The sequence below is a fragment of the Falco biarmicus genome, chromosome Z (assembly GCF_023638135.1).
Source record: "Falco biarmicus isolate bFalBia1 chromosome Z, bFalBia1.pri, whole genome shotgun sequence".
NCBI classification, from domain to species: domain Eukaryota; kingdom Metazoa; phylum Chordata; class Aves; order Falconiformes; family Falconidae; genus Falco; species Falco biarmicus.
In genome coordinates, this window is record NC_079311.1 from 62,497,867 (window position 1) to 62,515,378 (window position 17,512).

Here is a 17,512-nt window from a genome sequence, read left to right on the forward strand (position 1 = left end):
AAACTATCCAACATAGTAACAGGACCATCTCTAGCCCCAGATTCACAACAGCTTCAGATGTTGTATGAGCTTTCATTGAGGACAGCACCAGAATCACCTGCTGTGAGCTTAGTTGAGGTGATTGCCGTATTACCGAGGACTTCAGGTAAAAATGAAGGCAGAAACAGACTTCCTAAGCTAAATAATGAGAAAGCAAACCCTGAAAGGAAAAAAAAAAATTGGCAGTGCCAAAGAAGTTGCACAGGACTTTGTATGCTGGCATTCCAAGAGTTAACCATTGCTTTTAGACACAGAAGACACAAAACACAACCATTTTTAAAGGACAGAGGTTGATTACACACTTTGTCAGAACAAACAGTATCATGGCAATCCATTTTTTCATGCATGTACATGTGATTGAAGAGTTCACTCAGTTTAGGATTTCTGACCTTTTCCTCTGTCAAATATTTCAATACTTTGAAAGGGATTAATTAGATATAAAAGATGCAAATAAGCATGAAAAATTTACAAACTGTTTTATAAACATTATCCTGAGACATTGTGTACTTTTTTAAATATTCAGTTTTGCATAGAAGAGATGCAAGAAAAACAGTAGACTTTGTAAGAAACATGCGTATGTTTTTACTTTAAAATATGAAGTTACCAGAAATACAGACTTAGGGCACTTTAGGTATATTAAAAATAGTAGAACTGGTGATTGCTCTGTCCTGGCACTTCTTATATCTAGGAGTTACCCAGAATGTTTTTGTTCCTTCTAGGTCCCTTTTTGGGTCCCACTGTGCCAAGTTGTTTCTGCTTAAGCTGGAACCTTCAGCTCCTAACTTATTTCACTGTGATGTTAATGATGCTGATATCCTCATAGGGCTTGTCAGTTTTGGGATTGACTTTTACATTTGAGATTCTCTGAACAACTTCCATTCCTTTAGTCACCCGTCCAAACACACTGTGCTTGTTGTCTAGCCACGGCTGTATGAGGGCACAGGAGAAGAAAGAAAAAGCATATTAAAATAGAAAGCAGCATGCAGGTTAGGTACCACACCAGAAAGAGACTGACCCATAACAGGTGTACATGGATACATTTTATATCTTCAGGCTATGAAACTTAACTCCGTGTCAATATTAGCATGAAAGTAAATATTAGGCTACAGGTAATACACACTCATATACAAGTAAACTCAGCTTTTCAATTGTTTTCTTCAGGTACTACAGAGGCCAAGTTCTAGCAATGCAGTAGCACTTCACAGTTTATTTTAAAGTGTATTCTCAGTTCACAGAAATGCTGTTTCAGTCTATTTCATGGTACTTTCACAACTAAACAGTAAGTGCCAGTCCAGAATACTACTTAATTCAAAGTCACATTCATACAGTATGCCCACTTCGCAATCTGCATATAGGCACTGATGTAACTTACTAAGCCTCAAAATTAAGGTAAATGGGTGGTGTGTTTTGTTTTTTTTTTTAAAGATACATGACTTTGAAATAAGTGCTAGAAGAATGCAGGTTTTGTAAGTGGCACCTTTAAGGATTTGGTTTATATCTGTTAGATTCACATACCAAAATTTTTTTTAGCTGTGAAACTGTATACAGATCAAAGGAAGTTTTCAAACCTGAATACTGCCTTCTTTGTATAGCTGCAGCTAGGTGATATTAAAGTAGTCATCCTAGCACCATATTAAACCAGTATATTAATATAACATACTCTAGTAATACACAGCTGCAAACATGCCTGATGTACTAAGAATCTGATACTGCCCTTACTCCAATTAAAGGCAAAAGGCCTCCTGGTCACAACTGACAAAAATACTTTTCTGTTTCTTAGATGGTGAAGCCTACACAGTACACATTGTGCACAGCATTTATTTGTGAAATAAAAAAGAAAGGATTATTTAGATAGTACTAGTGTGTTCCTTTTTCCATCAGAAAAAAAAATACTTTTACTGTCTAGTTAGCATGTCAGACCTTAAATTGAGCTTTTAATACTACTTACAGTTGGCACTACTGTTATAAAAAACTGAGATCCATTGGTATTTGGTCCTGCATTAGCCATGCTGAGTGTGTATGGTCTGTCATGTCGTAAAGTTGAATGAAACTCATCTTCAAATTCTCCTCCCCAAATACTTTCACCTCCCATTCCTGTACCAGTTGGATCACCAGTCTGAATCATGAAACCCTGCACAGAAATTAGATGTTATGACGTCGTCACACAGAATAAATAAACAAAAGGGGTTTATGTGAGGTAACATTTTTTTCAAGCTTGCTTCAAACCTCACCAAAAAATCTGAAGCATTAAAATGCTGTGGATAAAGGACAAAGCATTCAGAGCTTCTTTAAGTGATAATGGAGTACTTGTGAAGAAGCAAGTATACTTGTTGTTCCTGCTAGTGAAGTGCTAGTGAAGGACAGAAACCTGACTAGCTGTACTTTCTGCAAACACCTAAGCTGTATCACTTTGACTCTGGTATAACAGAAATAAGCCTTGCAAGAACTGCCTTCTGACACGAAACAAAATCTTAATTCAAGCAGGATTGCTGAATTGATCTTTCTCTCGGTCTTCAGATTTTCTCCACTTTGTCAGCTGCAGAACAACTATAACACCAGTAAGTCATAAAGCTGTTCAGAACCTCAGAGTTGTTGAGACTTTGTAAGGAACTCTGAAGCCATTCCAGAAATAGTTTGTGTGAAAGGGAAATGAAAGAGTTAACAGAGAGGACTGACCACAAAGGTACAGTATCTAAACCAATAAAAAAATTAGTTTTGTACAAGTTACCTTGATGATACGGTGAAATATGTGTCCGTTGTAATAACCATTTCTGCTGTGCACACAGAAGTTTTCCACTGTTTTGGGACACCTAAAATCATGTAACAGAAAATACAGGCTACAATAAATATTTAACTGTATGATGGTAAGGCCATAAAGATTTCAGCTGAGACCAAGTTCCTGTTGTACTGAGCAGTGTTTCAGCACACGGTATAGAAAGGGCTTTCATCAAACAAGGGAAAAAAACCAAATCCCCACCTCCTCAAACCCAGAGCTAGGAACAAAAAAAACCTGAGAGGAGAACAAAGTTGCGTGATTACCCAGGAAGGCAGCAGCAGTGTTGGTAATACAGGGATGTTTTTGTTACTGCTGATCAGTGCTGACACAGAGCCAAAGCCTTTTCTGCTTTTCCCACCCCACCAGCGAGCAGGCTGGGGGTGCACAAGAAGCTGGGAGGGGACACAGCAGGGCAGCTGACCCCAACTGACCACAGGGCTGTGCCATACCATATGATGTCATGCTCAGCATAGAAAGCTGGGGGAAGAAGAAGGAAGGGGGGGACGTTTGGAGTGAGTGATGCTGTTTGTCTCCCCAAGTAACCGTTATGTGTGATGCAGCCCTGCTGTCCTGCAGGTGGCTGAACCCCTGCCTGCCCGTGGGAAGTGGTGAATGAATTCCTTGTTTTGCTTTGCTTGCACATGTGGCTTTTGCTTCACCCATTAAACTGTCTTTATCTCAACCCACCAGTTTTCTCACTTTTACCCTTCCGATTCTCTCCCCCATCCCACTGCAGGGGAGTACGTGAGCGGCTGTGTCTGGCTTAGTTGGCAGCCAGGGTTAAGCCAGGACAGTCAGCAACCAAATCCATTTCCTCAAAGCCTAGTTCAAGGCACCACTGATGAGATATTCCTCCCCCAGCTTACTACTTACATAATTTATTTAGAAAACAATTAAGGAGCCTATGGTCCCTAAGCAGAAAGTTGTTCACTCTTTTACCTCTATAATTACATTAAACTACATATGTAAGATGTCCAGTGTTGCATACAAGAAGTAAAATCTAAAAATTCAATGTTTTAATATTCCAGAACTTGCAGTCAGCTGAGTTGGCTAACCTCCTCTGAAGCTACTCACAAACACTGTTTGGAGGCAGGGTAAAGAAGTGGAATATTACTGTTGATGGAAGAAAAAGGGAAAACAAACAAACAAACAAACAAACAACCCCTTCATCTTTGTGGCTTGATTTTTTACTTCTGAGAGATTTGCTACCAGAGTGGAAATTCTTTGCAACAGCTCTTCCACTAGTTTTATAAAATGGATTAGCACCCAGGGTAGATCTACACTGACAGGTTTATGCAGTCATGCGCATTCTCCTAGCAGATGACAAAATAGCCAAGTTGAATCCATAGCTGTAGTTACTTTAGCTGTGACAAAAGAACACTAAACTTGAGCTTTGTGGTACTGCCAAGTAGCTCGTGAAACACAGCACCAATGGCGTAACTAATGAAACAAGATTATAGTGCCAGTTCCTGCTGAGCAGTACATTGTCATTCACAACTTTATTCCATGAGCACATGGCCAAAGATTTGGAGGGCATAGAAAGCCACATCTAAATGCTCTTGTTTCAATTTTTTAATCACATTCATCTTGAAGGTATTTTAAATCCAAAGCTCAGCTGGGAAGAAATACTAGAACAAGAAAGGACAGACCTAACAATAATCAAGCCTTGTAATACTGTATTTAATTCAACACTGCACACAAACCATTGCAGTGAAGCACTCAGTTCATTGCAGTGAAGCAATATTATGCATGCAAATATAGTGACACACTAGCATGATGATTTTTAAAACATATAATAATAATTCAAGAAATAACGTAGCTTTCACTGGCAAAGGCTGTACTGTTACAGCAATCTATACACTGCAATTATGAATTCCAGGAACTAGGGCCTGATGCAAGGAGACATTGGTGAAGACAGCAGTAAAAGACCATCAGCCCAACAGGGTAGAATTGAGTTTGTGCTTATGACAAAACATTAAGTTGTTTTTGGAGAAGCATGGTTTAAGTTTCCATGTATAGCAATGCAATATATAAATTTACTTTATCACAATGAAATATTTGCATATATTAGCATGACAAGGAACTGATGCTGACATAGTAACTTCAGCAATTGTCATGCATAAAACTCATTCAGTTACGTGCATCACTAATGTGACATGCTGGTATAAATTTTGTGTTGCTCTTAAAGGAGCTGGAGTAACATAAAATGTAGTAAAATGGCCACATTTGGAAGTTGCAAACTACTATTCCTCTGGCTTACACAGACCTACTGCCAAATCTACTGCTGCTGCCAACATCATCATTCTTTCTCAGGATGGAATCAAACAGCACTGGCTTACAAAAATACGTAGCTCACAGAAGAGCATCATGACCTAGCCACATCTGCAGTTTAGAGAAAGAACAAGTTAAGAAAGGAATAAACTCCTGATTTATTAAAAAATTATATTTTTTAATTTTAATTTAAAAATTATTTAAAAATTTGATTTAATTAAAAAATAAATAAAAATAAAATTAATTTAATTAAAAATTAAAAAATAAACTTTTTATTTAAATAAAAGCAAAAAACATTTAAAAATCCAGCCCTGTGTCCCCCACTGTTATTTAGACCTATTTTTACCCTTTTATTGTCCAGAGTCAAATTCCTAGCTTCATGTATTAAGAAACTGTCAGGAAACAAGGACAGTAGAAAAAGGGGAAGAAAATAATTATTCCTAGCTTGAAAAGTAGGTCTTTGATACTGCCACCAAAAGGCATGGAAGGAAGGAACCAAAATAATGGAAAAACAAAATAACAGAAAAACTACCAAATACATACTCAACAGGAAAAAGCTTGATATGAATATCTCCCATGCTTGTGTGGATGATGGCACTGTCCGAAACTCTTTTGGGACCTTCTGCCTGAGTGGCTGCCATGACCTCTTCTTTAGAAGGTTTCTCATTAAATACATCTCTGTCAGAGTCTGCACTCTTTGTGTCTTCTGGTTCACGTTTAGTAAACTGAAGAACAAAAGAACAGAAGGTTAACTGTTCGGCTTTCTCTTTTTTTCCCTCTTATCTTACACACTGCTCTGCACACAAGACATCAATGTGATTACACAACCTGCTAAACACTCAACTAGATTTGAAATGTAAGCAGATACTTCAGTCTACCTTTGCATCTCAGTGTTACATGTTAGACCATTTCCACAGTCGCAAATTCCAGTATGACTACATGCAAATCCAAGTAACTTTTTATAATCTGTTACGTTTAAACTTCTTCCTCTTTTCAACAGAAAGCCCACAGTAGTTCAGCATCTTCTTCTCCAAAAAAAGTGAAGAATATCAAGTTCTTCTGTTACATTCAGACAAAACCGGCAGATTTCATCACAAAACTTGCAGTTTCACTACAAAGTCAAACAAACCTCTTGTTCCAATACTGCATAAATACAAAACTACACAAAACCAGCAAATTTAGGAGGATTCTCCTCAAAACAGGAGAAATCCCAGAAATTTAATTTTATAGTACTTGTAGGAAAACATCTAATAAGCCTATGAGCACCCGAGCATCCACTTAGTTAAGCAATACATTTACATATCAAATGAGCATTACTAAGTCTTTCTGCATGCATACAATCATGTTTTCTCAAACAGTGAGTAATGTTTCCAGATTTTGTCTAACTTTTCCTTCTCAACTGTCAAATCCTTCAGAGTCATATATTCCATTATATATGACAGATTAACCACACAAAGCTTTAGAAACTATACTATCTTGCTCCAATGGAAAATATGACCAAATTCCAGCACAAGTAACAGACAGACTGATCTCTAACATCTATGGTGATCACATCCCAGATCAACTGCTAACTACTCTGGAATTGCTTGCCTGTTTGGCTTATTATTATTATTATTATTATTACTGCATCTCACCTAAAATCTAAATCGTGATCAGGAAGATAACTCCTGTCTGTCTTAGCTGCCCACAGTGTCTTTGGTGCTACTAAGTCCTGATGCTGCTCTGAATTTAATTATTTTTATTACCTATTTTATACATAGTTAATTATTGTTTCTTTGTCAGTATAAGATCTGGTTCAGTTTTTTACATGTTATTAAGGCTTCTTTTCAGCTAGAACAAAAGCATATAACCTTCTTGGAAAACTGTAATTTAGTCAAAACCATCGTTTATTTAAACTGCTTGAGCAATAATGAAAAAAGTAAAGCTGATTCTAGTCAATTTATAACTAGTTCAAGCTAAAAATTCTAAAATATACTTGCAATATAAAGGGACTCCTCTGGAAAAGCAGCGTTCACAAATACTCAAGACAAAAAGCACCAGAAAGATGCAAAGAGAAAAAGAAAAAATAACGCAGAGAAAATATCAGTACAAGAATAGAGTTACTTAAACAGAAAACACACACACCATGTAAAACCTATTTTTTTTGAAAGCGGTGCAGATTACTGTAGGATCTGCCTGGATATTCTGGAGAACAGGATTTTCAGATGCCTTCATCTCTATAGTGATTGCAGCACGATGTTTCTTTGCTACTCCTTGGAACAAAGCTAGCTGCATCATTCTGATGTTCTCTTGTTTTCCCAAGATACGAATACACCTGAAGTACAAGATGTAAAAAGGTGTAACTACTGTTAGCTGCTCACAATGAGAGAATCTCTGCTTTCTGACTACAGGACTCAAAGCAAAATTCCAAAACCCTCTCAAAATAAACAATTACTAACTGGTTTTATGATGCTTCTCTATTCAAACTTGCTACATAATTTACTAGTCAACTTCCTTATGCAATAAAATCCCAACTGCATGACCCACATGTACTTCACGTTATCACATCCATTTAGCTAGAGATTAAATGATTACACATTTTTAATATAAATAAGCTTGCTGTGTTTTCTCCTCATTTTACTAATGGTTAAAACTGCAACAACTAATTATGAAGCATGGGAGTATCTTATGTATACTCTAATGTAAGGCTCCCAAATAACAACAACAAAAAGATTAGAGCTCCCCACACTTATACCAAGTTTTAAATATACTGTAAATCTGACTGAATATAGACTTCGAAACAAACACACTTATCTCAATGTGTGTCATTGGAACTTACCTGTTAGTCTCTACATTTATAACCTTAATGCCCAACATTGTTCCATAGAGAACAAAGTGTCCGGTTTCATCAAAAATTATATTAATTAATCGTACTGCATCCACTTTCTCCAGCTCACGCTCAACTGCCATACGTCGGCCAAACTCCATGTCTGGTAGCTGCTGTCTCATCTGCTGAAGTTCAGTAAACATCTACAGAAAAAAAGAGAAAAAAAAGTCACTATTAAACCATATTTTAAACTTTTGATCCAGCAAAAGACTGATCCACATGCTTAGTAAATACAGAATTCAAGGGAGACTACTCCACTCAAACATAACTGAAGAATTAAAAATAAATACAAGCAATACTCTCTTTATTTTAATGACCCAACAGGTATGCTGTAGTACTAGGCCTAAGAAGAAGGAGGGAAAAAAAAAAAAAAAAAAAAAGCATGAAGCTGTTTAAAGAATTTCTTAGAAGATGACAAATCTAATTCATTATTATATTATTTGAAATGGGCATTTTCCATAATTGCTTTGTAAGAAAAAGGAATCTAGCAATCTTAAAACACAGATAAAAATCAACAACTCTGTTTCACTACATAACTAACATAAATCAGTAAGAATTAATTTTGGGGCAAAGCAATACAAGAGGCAAGGAAGAACACAAAAAACCTTTCCTGTGAGAAAAATACAGCAAGGAAGCTCAGCTTTAGAAACAGATGGTAACTTAGGTGAATGTCAAGTAAGTAGAGAAAAAGGCTCAAAACTTACACTCAGAGATTCATCAAAGACTCTCATGAGCTTCCCTGTCAAAAACCGAAAAATTCTAACTTTTCTGTCAGACCCAAGAGTGGCCATTTTCTTGCCATCAGGTGAAAAACTTATACTGGATGGGTAAGCCTTGCATTTTGCAAACTCATATAGATCAGTATCTGTTTTATACTCCCAGTTCACATTCTTGGGAAATTCATATTCATGAGGAGTGCCAGTCCAGTACTCAATCATCCCAGATTTGTCAGAAGACACCACTACTTTGTAGACAGGGTTCAACCGTATCTGAGTAAGAGAGGATGTATGGAGTTTATCAAAAACATGAAGTGGCTGGTTATTTCCTCGTCCATCATATATGAATATTTTTCCTGTGCTCTTCTCAGACGTTGCAACAGAAGATATGGCATCTCCAGGGCAATATACCCATTCACACTGGCCAGGGTAGTAGCTGCAACAAGAAGTGGAAGGACATACCAAAAAAAATAATGTTAGTTAGATAAGAATCGGGTTATGCTATAAACTTGAAATTAATTTATCAGAAGTAAATGTTGAACTTTATTTACTAGTCCTGCTAATATTTGTCTCACTAAAATTCAACAGTGTTATAACCAAGCTTTTCCAAGCAACACAATTCAGTGGATGGCTCAGCCTGTTTCTGTTGCTTCTGTTTCTGTTTCATAAAGAGGCTGTGATAGAAAGCAAAGGCAGAAGGTGGGGATAAAAGAAGAATAAGGATGGAAATCTAGCTAAATAGCACAAGTGTCATTAATAATTACTACTCAACTTCTATGACTCAGTAATATTTCCCTTCCATCTGTTAAGTGATTAATGCTTGAGTGGAAATGAAGACAACTGCACCTTTGCCATACACTTACAGAAAAGTTCAAGTAGATCTTGCAAAAAATCCCACAAAACCAAAAAGCGATGTAAAGTAAAATTAAGACAATCACCCTATATTCATTAAGTGTCCTGAATGAATTTATGAATTAATTTGCTACTAGCAAAAACATACTCTACAATAAAAACATGCCAGAGATACGGTCAATAACATTAGTTATGTCTGTTTTTTAAAAAGCAAAAATTTTGAGAACCAGAATGCAAACTAAATGACAGACAACAAAGACATTATAGTCTCCATAGGAAACTCATATTTAGTAACTTTCACAAATTAACTAACAGATACTGAAGGACTGACAAATGGCAGAAACTAACTTGGATTTTCAATGCCTGTGTGGTAAAGATTATCAGAAAAAGAAACATGACCAGAACTTTGTCTCAGATTCTCTAGAAAGAATAGGACCAAATAAATACATCAGTAAATAAATGATTCATGTCCCATTGATCTATGCAACATTATCCAGAGTTATTGCAGAAACAGCTGCCCTTCTCCAGATCATTAACGGAAGCATAAAACATGGGGATCTGCAGATAGCTACACTGTATATATTAGTTAAAACTGAAAGGATCTGAAAAATCTGACACAAAGTTGATCAACCCTGGAACACACCAGTATATACCTATCAAGGCAGGCAAGGCAAGGCAAGATGACGCAAGCTGAAAAGACCATACAGAACTTAGAATTCTACATTAACCATCAAACATCTGAGCAAACAGCCCTGAAAAACTTCTCAGACAGGTCAACAGAAACTATCTGCTCAATAAAGAGTAATGTGGAAGACAGAGCAATAAACATGAAGTTTTAAAAGGCTACTCAGGACAGTGCTTATATTACAGCTATACACCGTTGTTCATGAAAGAGTTCACTTCATGTAAAACCCAGCTATCTCTGAAAAAATACAAGAGGAGGGGAGAGTATTTATTACTCAGGTTGAAAAAATGTATTAAAAATAAAGGGAATATACTATAGAAAAATGTTATAGGAAGCATTCTCAGGTTATCCCTGATGCAAAACTGATACAAACTCTACTTCAGTTTTCCCTGAATTCTCAAACAGAAAAAAAGCACCTTCTATTGTAACAGTAAATCAAGTTTTTCTTTATATTAAACATTTTATTTCATCCTAGAATTTTACTAGATTTCTAGCCGCAATAAAGGGCTGCTAAGCAGAAACAACCAGCAAAAACAAAAGATGAAGGCTAACTGGAATTTTTCCACAGCAGACAGCCAAGAGGTAATCAATTCCTATAGGCTGTGTACATTACCTTGGCGATGATACTTAAAACTATAAACAGCAAAGCAGGTAAAATAAGCTTTTATCTAAGCATCCTCAAAAGCTTTTTTTTTTTCGCCCCTGAGTTTATATTTCTATTCAGTTTCACAATTAACTAACAAATAGTAGACTATGGAGGAATAATTTTTCCAATTTTAAAAGGCTTATGGAAATATCAGTACTTCTGCCAGTCTTGGTACAGCACTTAATGATCCTCCAACCCTCCAAAACCACTCCCTTAACAGTGTAGGCCTTGTTTTCCTCCAGTATTGTTATAATTCCAATAATATCTGCTCCTGTTTCTCTGAGATTTTTTAGCTATATACTTTATAACTACAGAAATCCTACAACAGCAAGACTAAGGAAAACAACAACTTTCTTTCTAACAGGAAGAAATTTCTATCCCTACGACAACAAATAAGAACACACACAGGCCAAACCCCTTCTCTACTGGAACTAATAGTCAGCTATGATTTTTAAATTCAATGCCAAACAACAACAAAATTACAGCTAGCTAAGTATTTTGAGAAATACCACCTCTTTATGCATAATATTTGACACTGAGGAAAGGCACAGACCTACTCCACTCATGTACTGTTGCATGCAGTCATAAGTTTTTCTATTCAGTCAGGCAGTCTCCAGCCACTGGATGCATTTCAGATAATGCAGTTTACTGAGCTTCATCTGACTGGAGGGAAAAAAAACCCTCAAAAAATCCAAACTACTGACTTACCTTTTAGCAAAATAACCCCATTTATAATCCCAAACTAACATTTTTAAGAACTAAGTAACTTACCCAAGTTTCAGCATGTTAATCATATCGAAGTTGACTACATCAAACACCTTCATTGCTTTGTCATCTCCAACCGAACAGAATAATGCCCCCTCCGAACTAACAGCAATACTCTCAATAACACCTATTTAAAAAGTTAACATACCATTAAGACACGAGAAAAAGACATCCTTCATTTCAGTATTCCACAGGAAAAAAACCTACAGTGGTTTAAACCTGTTTCTCAGCTTTTTCTCCACCTTTTTTGACTTTAACTACTCAACCTTAATTTAAAAACAAAGCCAAAAAAGAACCAAACACAAACCAATACTTTATATCCTACTGCTGTTAGAATCAGGTATGTGATAATGAACTACTTAATCATATATATAAATGAAAGATTGTAACGGCAATTACTTTCATTTAAAATGTTCATTTAAAAAAGTTGAGAAAAACATTCTGATACGGTAAAAATTATGTGTTCTTCGACTTGCATCTCTCAAAAGAGAAAAAAGCAGCAGAACTCTATTACAGTCCTGCTACTAACACACATAACACTCAAAATTACTGAGCCTTCCATACGTTTTTCACAATACTTGTATTTGGCTGGTAGCCTTTGTTCTCACATGGTGCTTCTGTATATAAGAAGAAGCTGACAGTTAAGATCAGGAGCCCACTATAACATTGTTTTCTAACAGGCGGGGCACGAGGCAATGCAAGGAATGAGGGGATCTGTGCTGGAGTCCACATATTTTATCCTCACCCTATCCCTCCTGCAGTTTGGGAACAAAACTCAACAGGACATGGGAATGAATGAAGATAGGTAGATATGATTTAATCCCTGACGGCAGTAAATGAATCTCACAACCCTTCTCCTCTTTATCTGTACTCCCTCTTCAAACAACGGAGACAAAGGAGGAGGAAAAAGTGAGGTTCTTTAGAGAAGAAAAAGCAACTTCTCACCCAGGTGACTCCGGAAGTGTTTAACAAACTCAATCCCTTCTTCTATTTTTTTCCAGAATTTTACATGTCCATCATGGCTGGCTGTAATGATAAAATCTGTCCTACATTTAGGAAAAACAAATAACAAAAACAGAAAGAAAAAAATAAGATACACACATTATGCACATTCACACTAGGTAGTAAAGTACACTATAATTAACGCTGTGTAGAGAATGAACTGTAAAGAAATATACTATGGCAATCTGTCTGAATGGGTAGTATAACTCCTGGAATAGCAAATAATTAATCTATGAAAAGTCAGCAGCCTAAATTGAATAAATATATAATACTATCCTTTTTGACTATGTAAATTTTACTCCTATTTTAGGTCTGTTTTCACAGTAGTTGCTATTTACGACTATTATATATATATATATATATATATATATATATATACACACACACACATAAAGAGAGGAAAGCTATGTCCTCCACCTGTGCATTTCTGCTGAATCATATTTTGTTCAGATGCAGTCAGTTGCTCTCACTCCTGTATATACTGCACACTGCAACATGAATTTTAAGACCCTCTTTTAGTCTATTTAAACATTTAACTTGATTATCAGCAAGCCCTTTCCTTAATTTTCAAAAAACACCTTGAAATACCACCTCTGAACACAGTAATTTGCCATTATTAAACTTCTACAATTAAAACTTCCTAGTGATACCATATGATTAATAAAATTGTATGTATTGTTAGTAGTTTGACTTTTAAGACCATTGCAACAAATGAGTTGTTAATGGTTAATCCAGGTTACAAGCATTTTCGAATGCCCTGCTACACGCTTCGTTAAGCACCAGCAAATTCTTTGAATGGGGAAAGTACCACCACAAGATGAATGAGCTGAGTAGAAGTTTATCACAAGAAGCACTACCTAGGGGGAAAGTAATTCCAACAGGGGGAGATTGCAACCACCATCTCAAAAAATGCTCCAGACTGAAAAAGAACAGAGACTGATCATGCAGACTAATTAAAACAAGAAGTGAGAGAGCTGCTTAAGGCAGGAACACATAACTTATGTTACTCAGTACTTTGTTTCATGTAACTTGTAACCAATGAAGGCCGATGTCCTTGCTTGCTGAACTGTGTAAATAAAGTGTAAAGTTTTGACACTTGGAGAGCTAGGCATTTGTGGGTGACCACCTAGCTCCCTGCTTTGTGGCAACTAGAACAAAGGGATAGAAATACCTCGAGTCAGTGTATGAACTGGCACTGTGCACCGGCTAATGAGTCCGGCTATGGGACAACACCAGCATGAACAAAATACATTCTGACAATGAGAGACAGCAGAAAAAAGGAAGACACTTACTTAGTACATGTTACATGTGTAATGACATCTCTGTGCATGTAACTGCGTTCATACATGGAAGCACAAGGTAGATTTTCAAGATAAACATGTTCAAATTCCAGAACTAAAGAGAATAAAAAGAAAAATTAGGACATTTTTTTCCATATCATTACCTCTAGCTTCTGTTCTCACTTACTTACCCTTGAATAGCTTACTCCCATTTTAGTCAGGAATACGCTAGGATTTTGTGCGAACGTAACGAAAGGGGTTTCCACTGTGGCTTTGTACTAAGACTTACTGATTCTTGGTAGATTAAAGACACTCAAACTCTGCTTTAACACATACAGCTGACCCTTTTCAAAGCAACCGTTACCTTGGCTGTTTAAATGCGTTGGGGAAAAAAAAAATCAATACACCGAATTTTTAAGGTAGTGCCAGAAAACAGGTCATCTGCACCTAATTTTCTTTCAAAACCAAATTTATCCCTATTGTTAAGCCACTGAAGGTCCCATGCGAGTATCGTAGCTTAAATTTTAAACGCTAGCACCTACCTATTTCATTGTTTAACCGGCTCACCTAAAATAACCAGATTTTCTGCTTTTGTCTCTGATTTTTACAACCTAACTGGTAATACCTGCACAATGGCATTAGTTACTGGACCAGCAGGTTTGCATCTGCCGAACTTCTTTAAACTCACATTTATGTTACAGTGATGCCCAGAAAGCTGCGAGTTGCCGAACACATCAATTCCATATGTCAAAATTCAGCCTAGAGACTTCTACTCCTCCAGCTCAGGGCAGCGATCCAGCAGGCCGCTAACTCCGCAGCTGTAAGCAGCACGGCCCCAGCACCGCAGGCCCTGCAAAGCGGGCCCCTTAGCCGCGGGAACCAGGAACAACGGCGCCCCAGCCCGCAATGCCGCACGCCGGGGGCCCTCCCGCCCGGCCACCAGCCGTGCGAGGCACCGCTTCAGGCAACGGGCCCCGCGCCCCCGCCCCGCCACCACCGCCCGGGGAGGGCCCAGGCGACCCCACCGCTCCGGACTCGGCCCGGGAGCGGCACCGCGGGCGCCTCGAAGGTCGCGCCCCAGAGAACGGGCGGGCAGCGTCTCCGCTCCCCCGTTACCTCGCCTCTTCTTCGCCTGCGCGGCCTCTCCCGGGAGCGGCCCGACCCAGCGCTCCTCCTCATCCTCCTCCTCTGCCTCTGCTGCCGCCGCCGCCGCCTCGCTGCCGGCTGCCGCCTCAGGCTGCTTTCGCTTACGCTCCGGCTCGGACGACGCCATGCTGCTGCACGTCACTTCTCCGCAACACTCCCCGCCCTCACCACACCCCGCGCCGGGCGCTTCCGAAGTGACGCGGTGGAGCGCGCGTAGAGGAGTGCGCGGGCCGGCCGGAGCGGAACGGGGAGCCATCATGGTAACGGGCGGGAGGAGGGGGCGGCCGGCCTGGGCGCTGGGCTCTGGGCTCTGCCCCCTGCCCCGAGTGTCGCCGGCCAGAGGGGGACTCCCGGGTTTCGGCGAGCGAGCGGGCGCGCGGGGCGGGCGGCCGTTGGGGCTGCGGGGCTGCTGGGAAAAGCGCGGGCTGGTGGCTGCGGCCGCGCCCGCCTGGGGAAGGGGCCGCTCAGCCCCGGCCTGTGAGGGGTAGCCGCCCCTCTCGTGGTTTTCTGTGCTGGTGTACTTATGGGGTGTATGTCAGAGTTTAGTCAGCTCCCTGTCTTAACCTCTTTTATGACCTTGTTTGTATCCTTCTGTTTTTCTCCTTCCTAAGGTGAACTGCCGGTTTGGTGGTTTGGTTGGTCAGGTTTGTTGGGGTTTTTTTGTGTGTCTTTTCCCCCTACCAGTTTTCCCAAGGCCGCCGTTACATTCCTTTCTCATCTCTGACTTTGTTCCAGTAATTGGTCTTTTTGTGTTTGTTGACATGAAACATTTCCCATAAAGCTTGCATATTTGCTTGGCTGGCATAGTGCCTGCAAGGCAAGCTTGTCCCTTCTTCTATTTTTTACCTAATTATGTACTTATAAATGAGATTAGAAGGAATAGCATGTTGAAACTAGAAAGTATTAATATTAATGACATGCAGGAAAAAAAAAAAAAAGCCTTCATTTTTCAGGTACGGCATCAAAAAGAAACCTAATTTTATCATACAGAAATAGGGAGAACTGCAAACTGCAACTGAACATGCCATTTTGATGTATATACTTTACAAGGTAACTAACAGTGGTACCGTAAAGTCAGTCATGGAGAAAAACCCTCTAAGACTTGATTTGCAGTTGTGTAAGGCATGTATGCTTTATTACAGCACTAGGAGCATGGGGGAATGTTTCCTCCGAGCGTGCCCACCAAGTTACTCAAGGGTACATACTATATATGGGAGAGTACTTGCATATTCATACTGTATCACATATTCATTTTTGTTCACATACAGGATTGGTTACAAGTTTTTCACCTCTAATGCAAACTAGTACAAACTACTTCCTCAGATAGCACTGCTGGTTTTTTTACTAACTGCGCATGCTCGCCAAGTGAGTTTTCCCTCTCTGGGCTGGGGGGAGCTGCAATCTTCCACTGCTGCAATTACCTTTGTCCTACTTTCATCTAATTTTCCGTGGGTTGCAACACCTTATCAAATTGTCTCCTCCTGGGGCCAGAACTTTCTCACTTGGAGGCTTCTTTCTGGGTAACTTAGATAATGGTGTTCTTATTATCTGGCCTTTGTTTCCTAAGGTTGACTCCCTTGATTAGAAGTCCTTGTTAATCAGTTTTGATGACTTGAGAATCAGCTTGGCCTGAACTACGTGCACAGATTTGTTTAACTTAAGCTAAACACTAAATCAGTTTAGTAATTCAGGAATTCAAGCCTTTCGCTGAGCCAGCAACCCTCCCTTAACAGAATAACTCCCCCCCTTTTTTTTTTCTTGATGTTTTGAATCATTTCAAAATTAAAAGCCTCATGTATGTTTGCTCATTTTCTGGGGAGGTTCCATTTTATACAGTTACATGCTATCAACAATACTACAACAGTAATTGTTACAATAGTTACAGTTTGTAAGAGATTAGCTAGCTACCCAGTTGCTGACCACCTGCCTAATTCTTGAAGCAGCTTGTTAAGCTAGCTTCCTTTTGCTGTTTGCCATAATCTTCAACTGGCCTTTGCATCTCATTAAAGTTGCTTCTGGCGATCCCCAGTAACATTTGGGATATGTAAGCAACAGTGTTCATTGTCTAATTTAAGTACCCATATACTCCATGTTCTTTAGCTAGTAGTAAATGTAATGCCATCTGTTTCTGTAAAGTACTTTTGGTATTTGCTTGTACTTGTTCTTCTATCAGTTTGAATCCTCTTTCAGTTCCTTTAGCTAGTGTTTCAACTTCCCATGTTAAATTTTCTAGCAAGTATCTATTCTCTAGTGCCAGATAAAATAAAGCTCTGAAGTCCTCAATTCACTGGTACTGAGCTGGAGAGTCCATTCCATGGCTCTTCTGCATTTTGAGCTCTTTTAATTTTCCCCCGATATTTAGATTTGATTGGTTTCTGTCTCCATGTGGGGTATAAGGTCAGTAAATCTAGGGTTACTGGTAGAGTTAGCTGTGATGCTAGTTAGATTTCTCATTGTTCTGAAACCTT

The 17,512-nt window shown here is 38.8% G+C and overlaps 2 protein-coding genes across 2 annotated transcripts in view; one reads left to right on the forward strand and one right to left on the reverse strand.

The window, feature by feature from the left end:
• Nucleotides 1–500: 500 nt before the first annotated feature.
• On the reverse strand, nt 501–15,171 carry PPWD1 (peptidylprolyl isomerase domain and WD repeat containing 1). Its single transcript, XM_056324382.1, has 11 exons — nt 15,015–15,171; nt 13,911–14,013; nt 12,562–12,662; nt 11,623–11,743; nt 8,657–9,104; nt 7,905–8,095; nt 7,211–7,400; nt 5,630–5,811; nt 2,768–2,849; nt 1,988–2,170; nt 501–966 (listed from the first exon to the last, which is right to left on the reverse strand). Exons 1-11 carry the CDS (start codon nt 15,169–15,171, stop codon nt 823–825), a joined length of 1,902 nt encoding a protein of 633 aa, XP_056180357.1. The 3' UTR covers nt 501–822.
• CENPK (centromere protein K) overlaps nt 15,170–17,512 on the forward strand; it is a 32,533-nt gene continuing 30,190 nt past the window's right edge. Inside the window, exon 1 of the mRNA XM_056324394.1 lies at nt 15,170–15,304. Within this exon, the coding sequence (XP_056180369.1) occupies nt 15,170–15,304 (135 nt within the window). The remainder of the gene's footprint in view (nt 15,305–17,512) is intronic.

What these genes read in the sequence shown, in the direction of transcription:
- PPWD1 (XM_056324382.1), bottom strand. Translation starts at nt 15,171, where the DNA reads ATGGCGTCGTCCGAGCCGGAGCGTAAGCGAAAGCAGCCTGAGGCGGCA. An exon ending in ATAAATGTAGAGACTAACAG is followed by an intron (nt 7,401 to 7,904) that starts GTAAGTTCCAAT and finishes CTTGTACTTCAG; the next exon opens with GTGTATTCGTATCTTGGGAA. An exon ending in TTATAACAGTAGTGCCAACT is followed by an intron (nt 967 to 1,987) that starts GTAAGTAGTATT and finishes GCCCTCATACAG; the next exon opens with CCGTGGCTAGACAACAAGCA.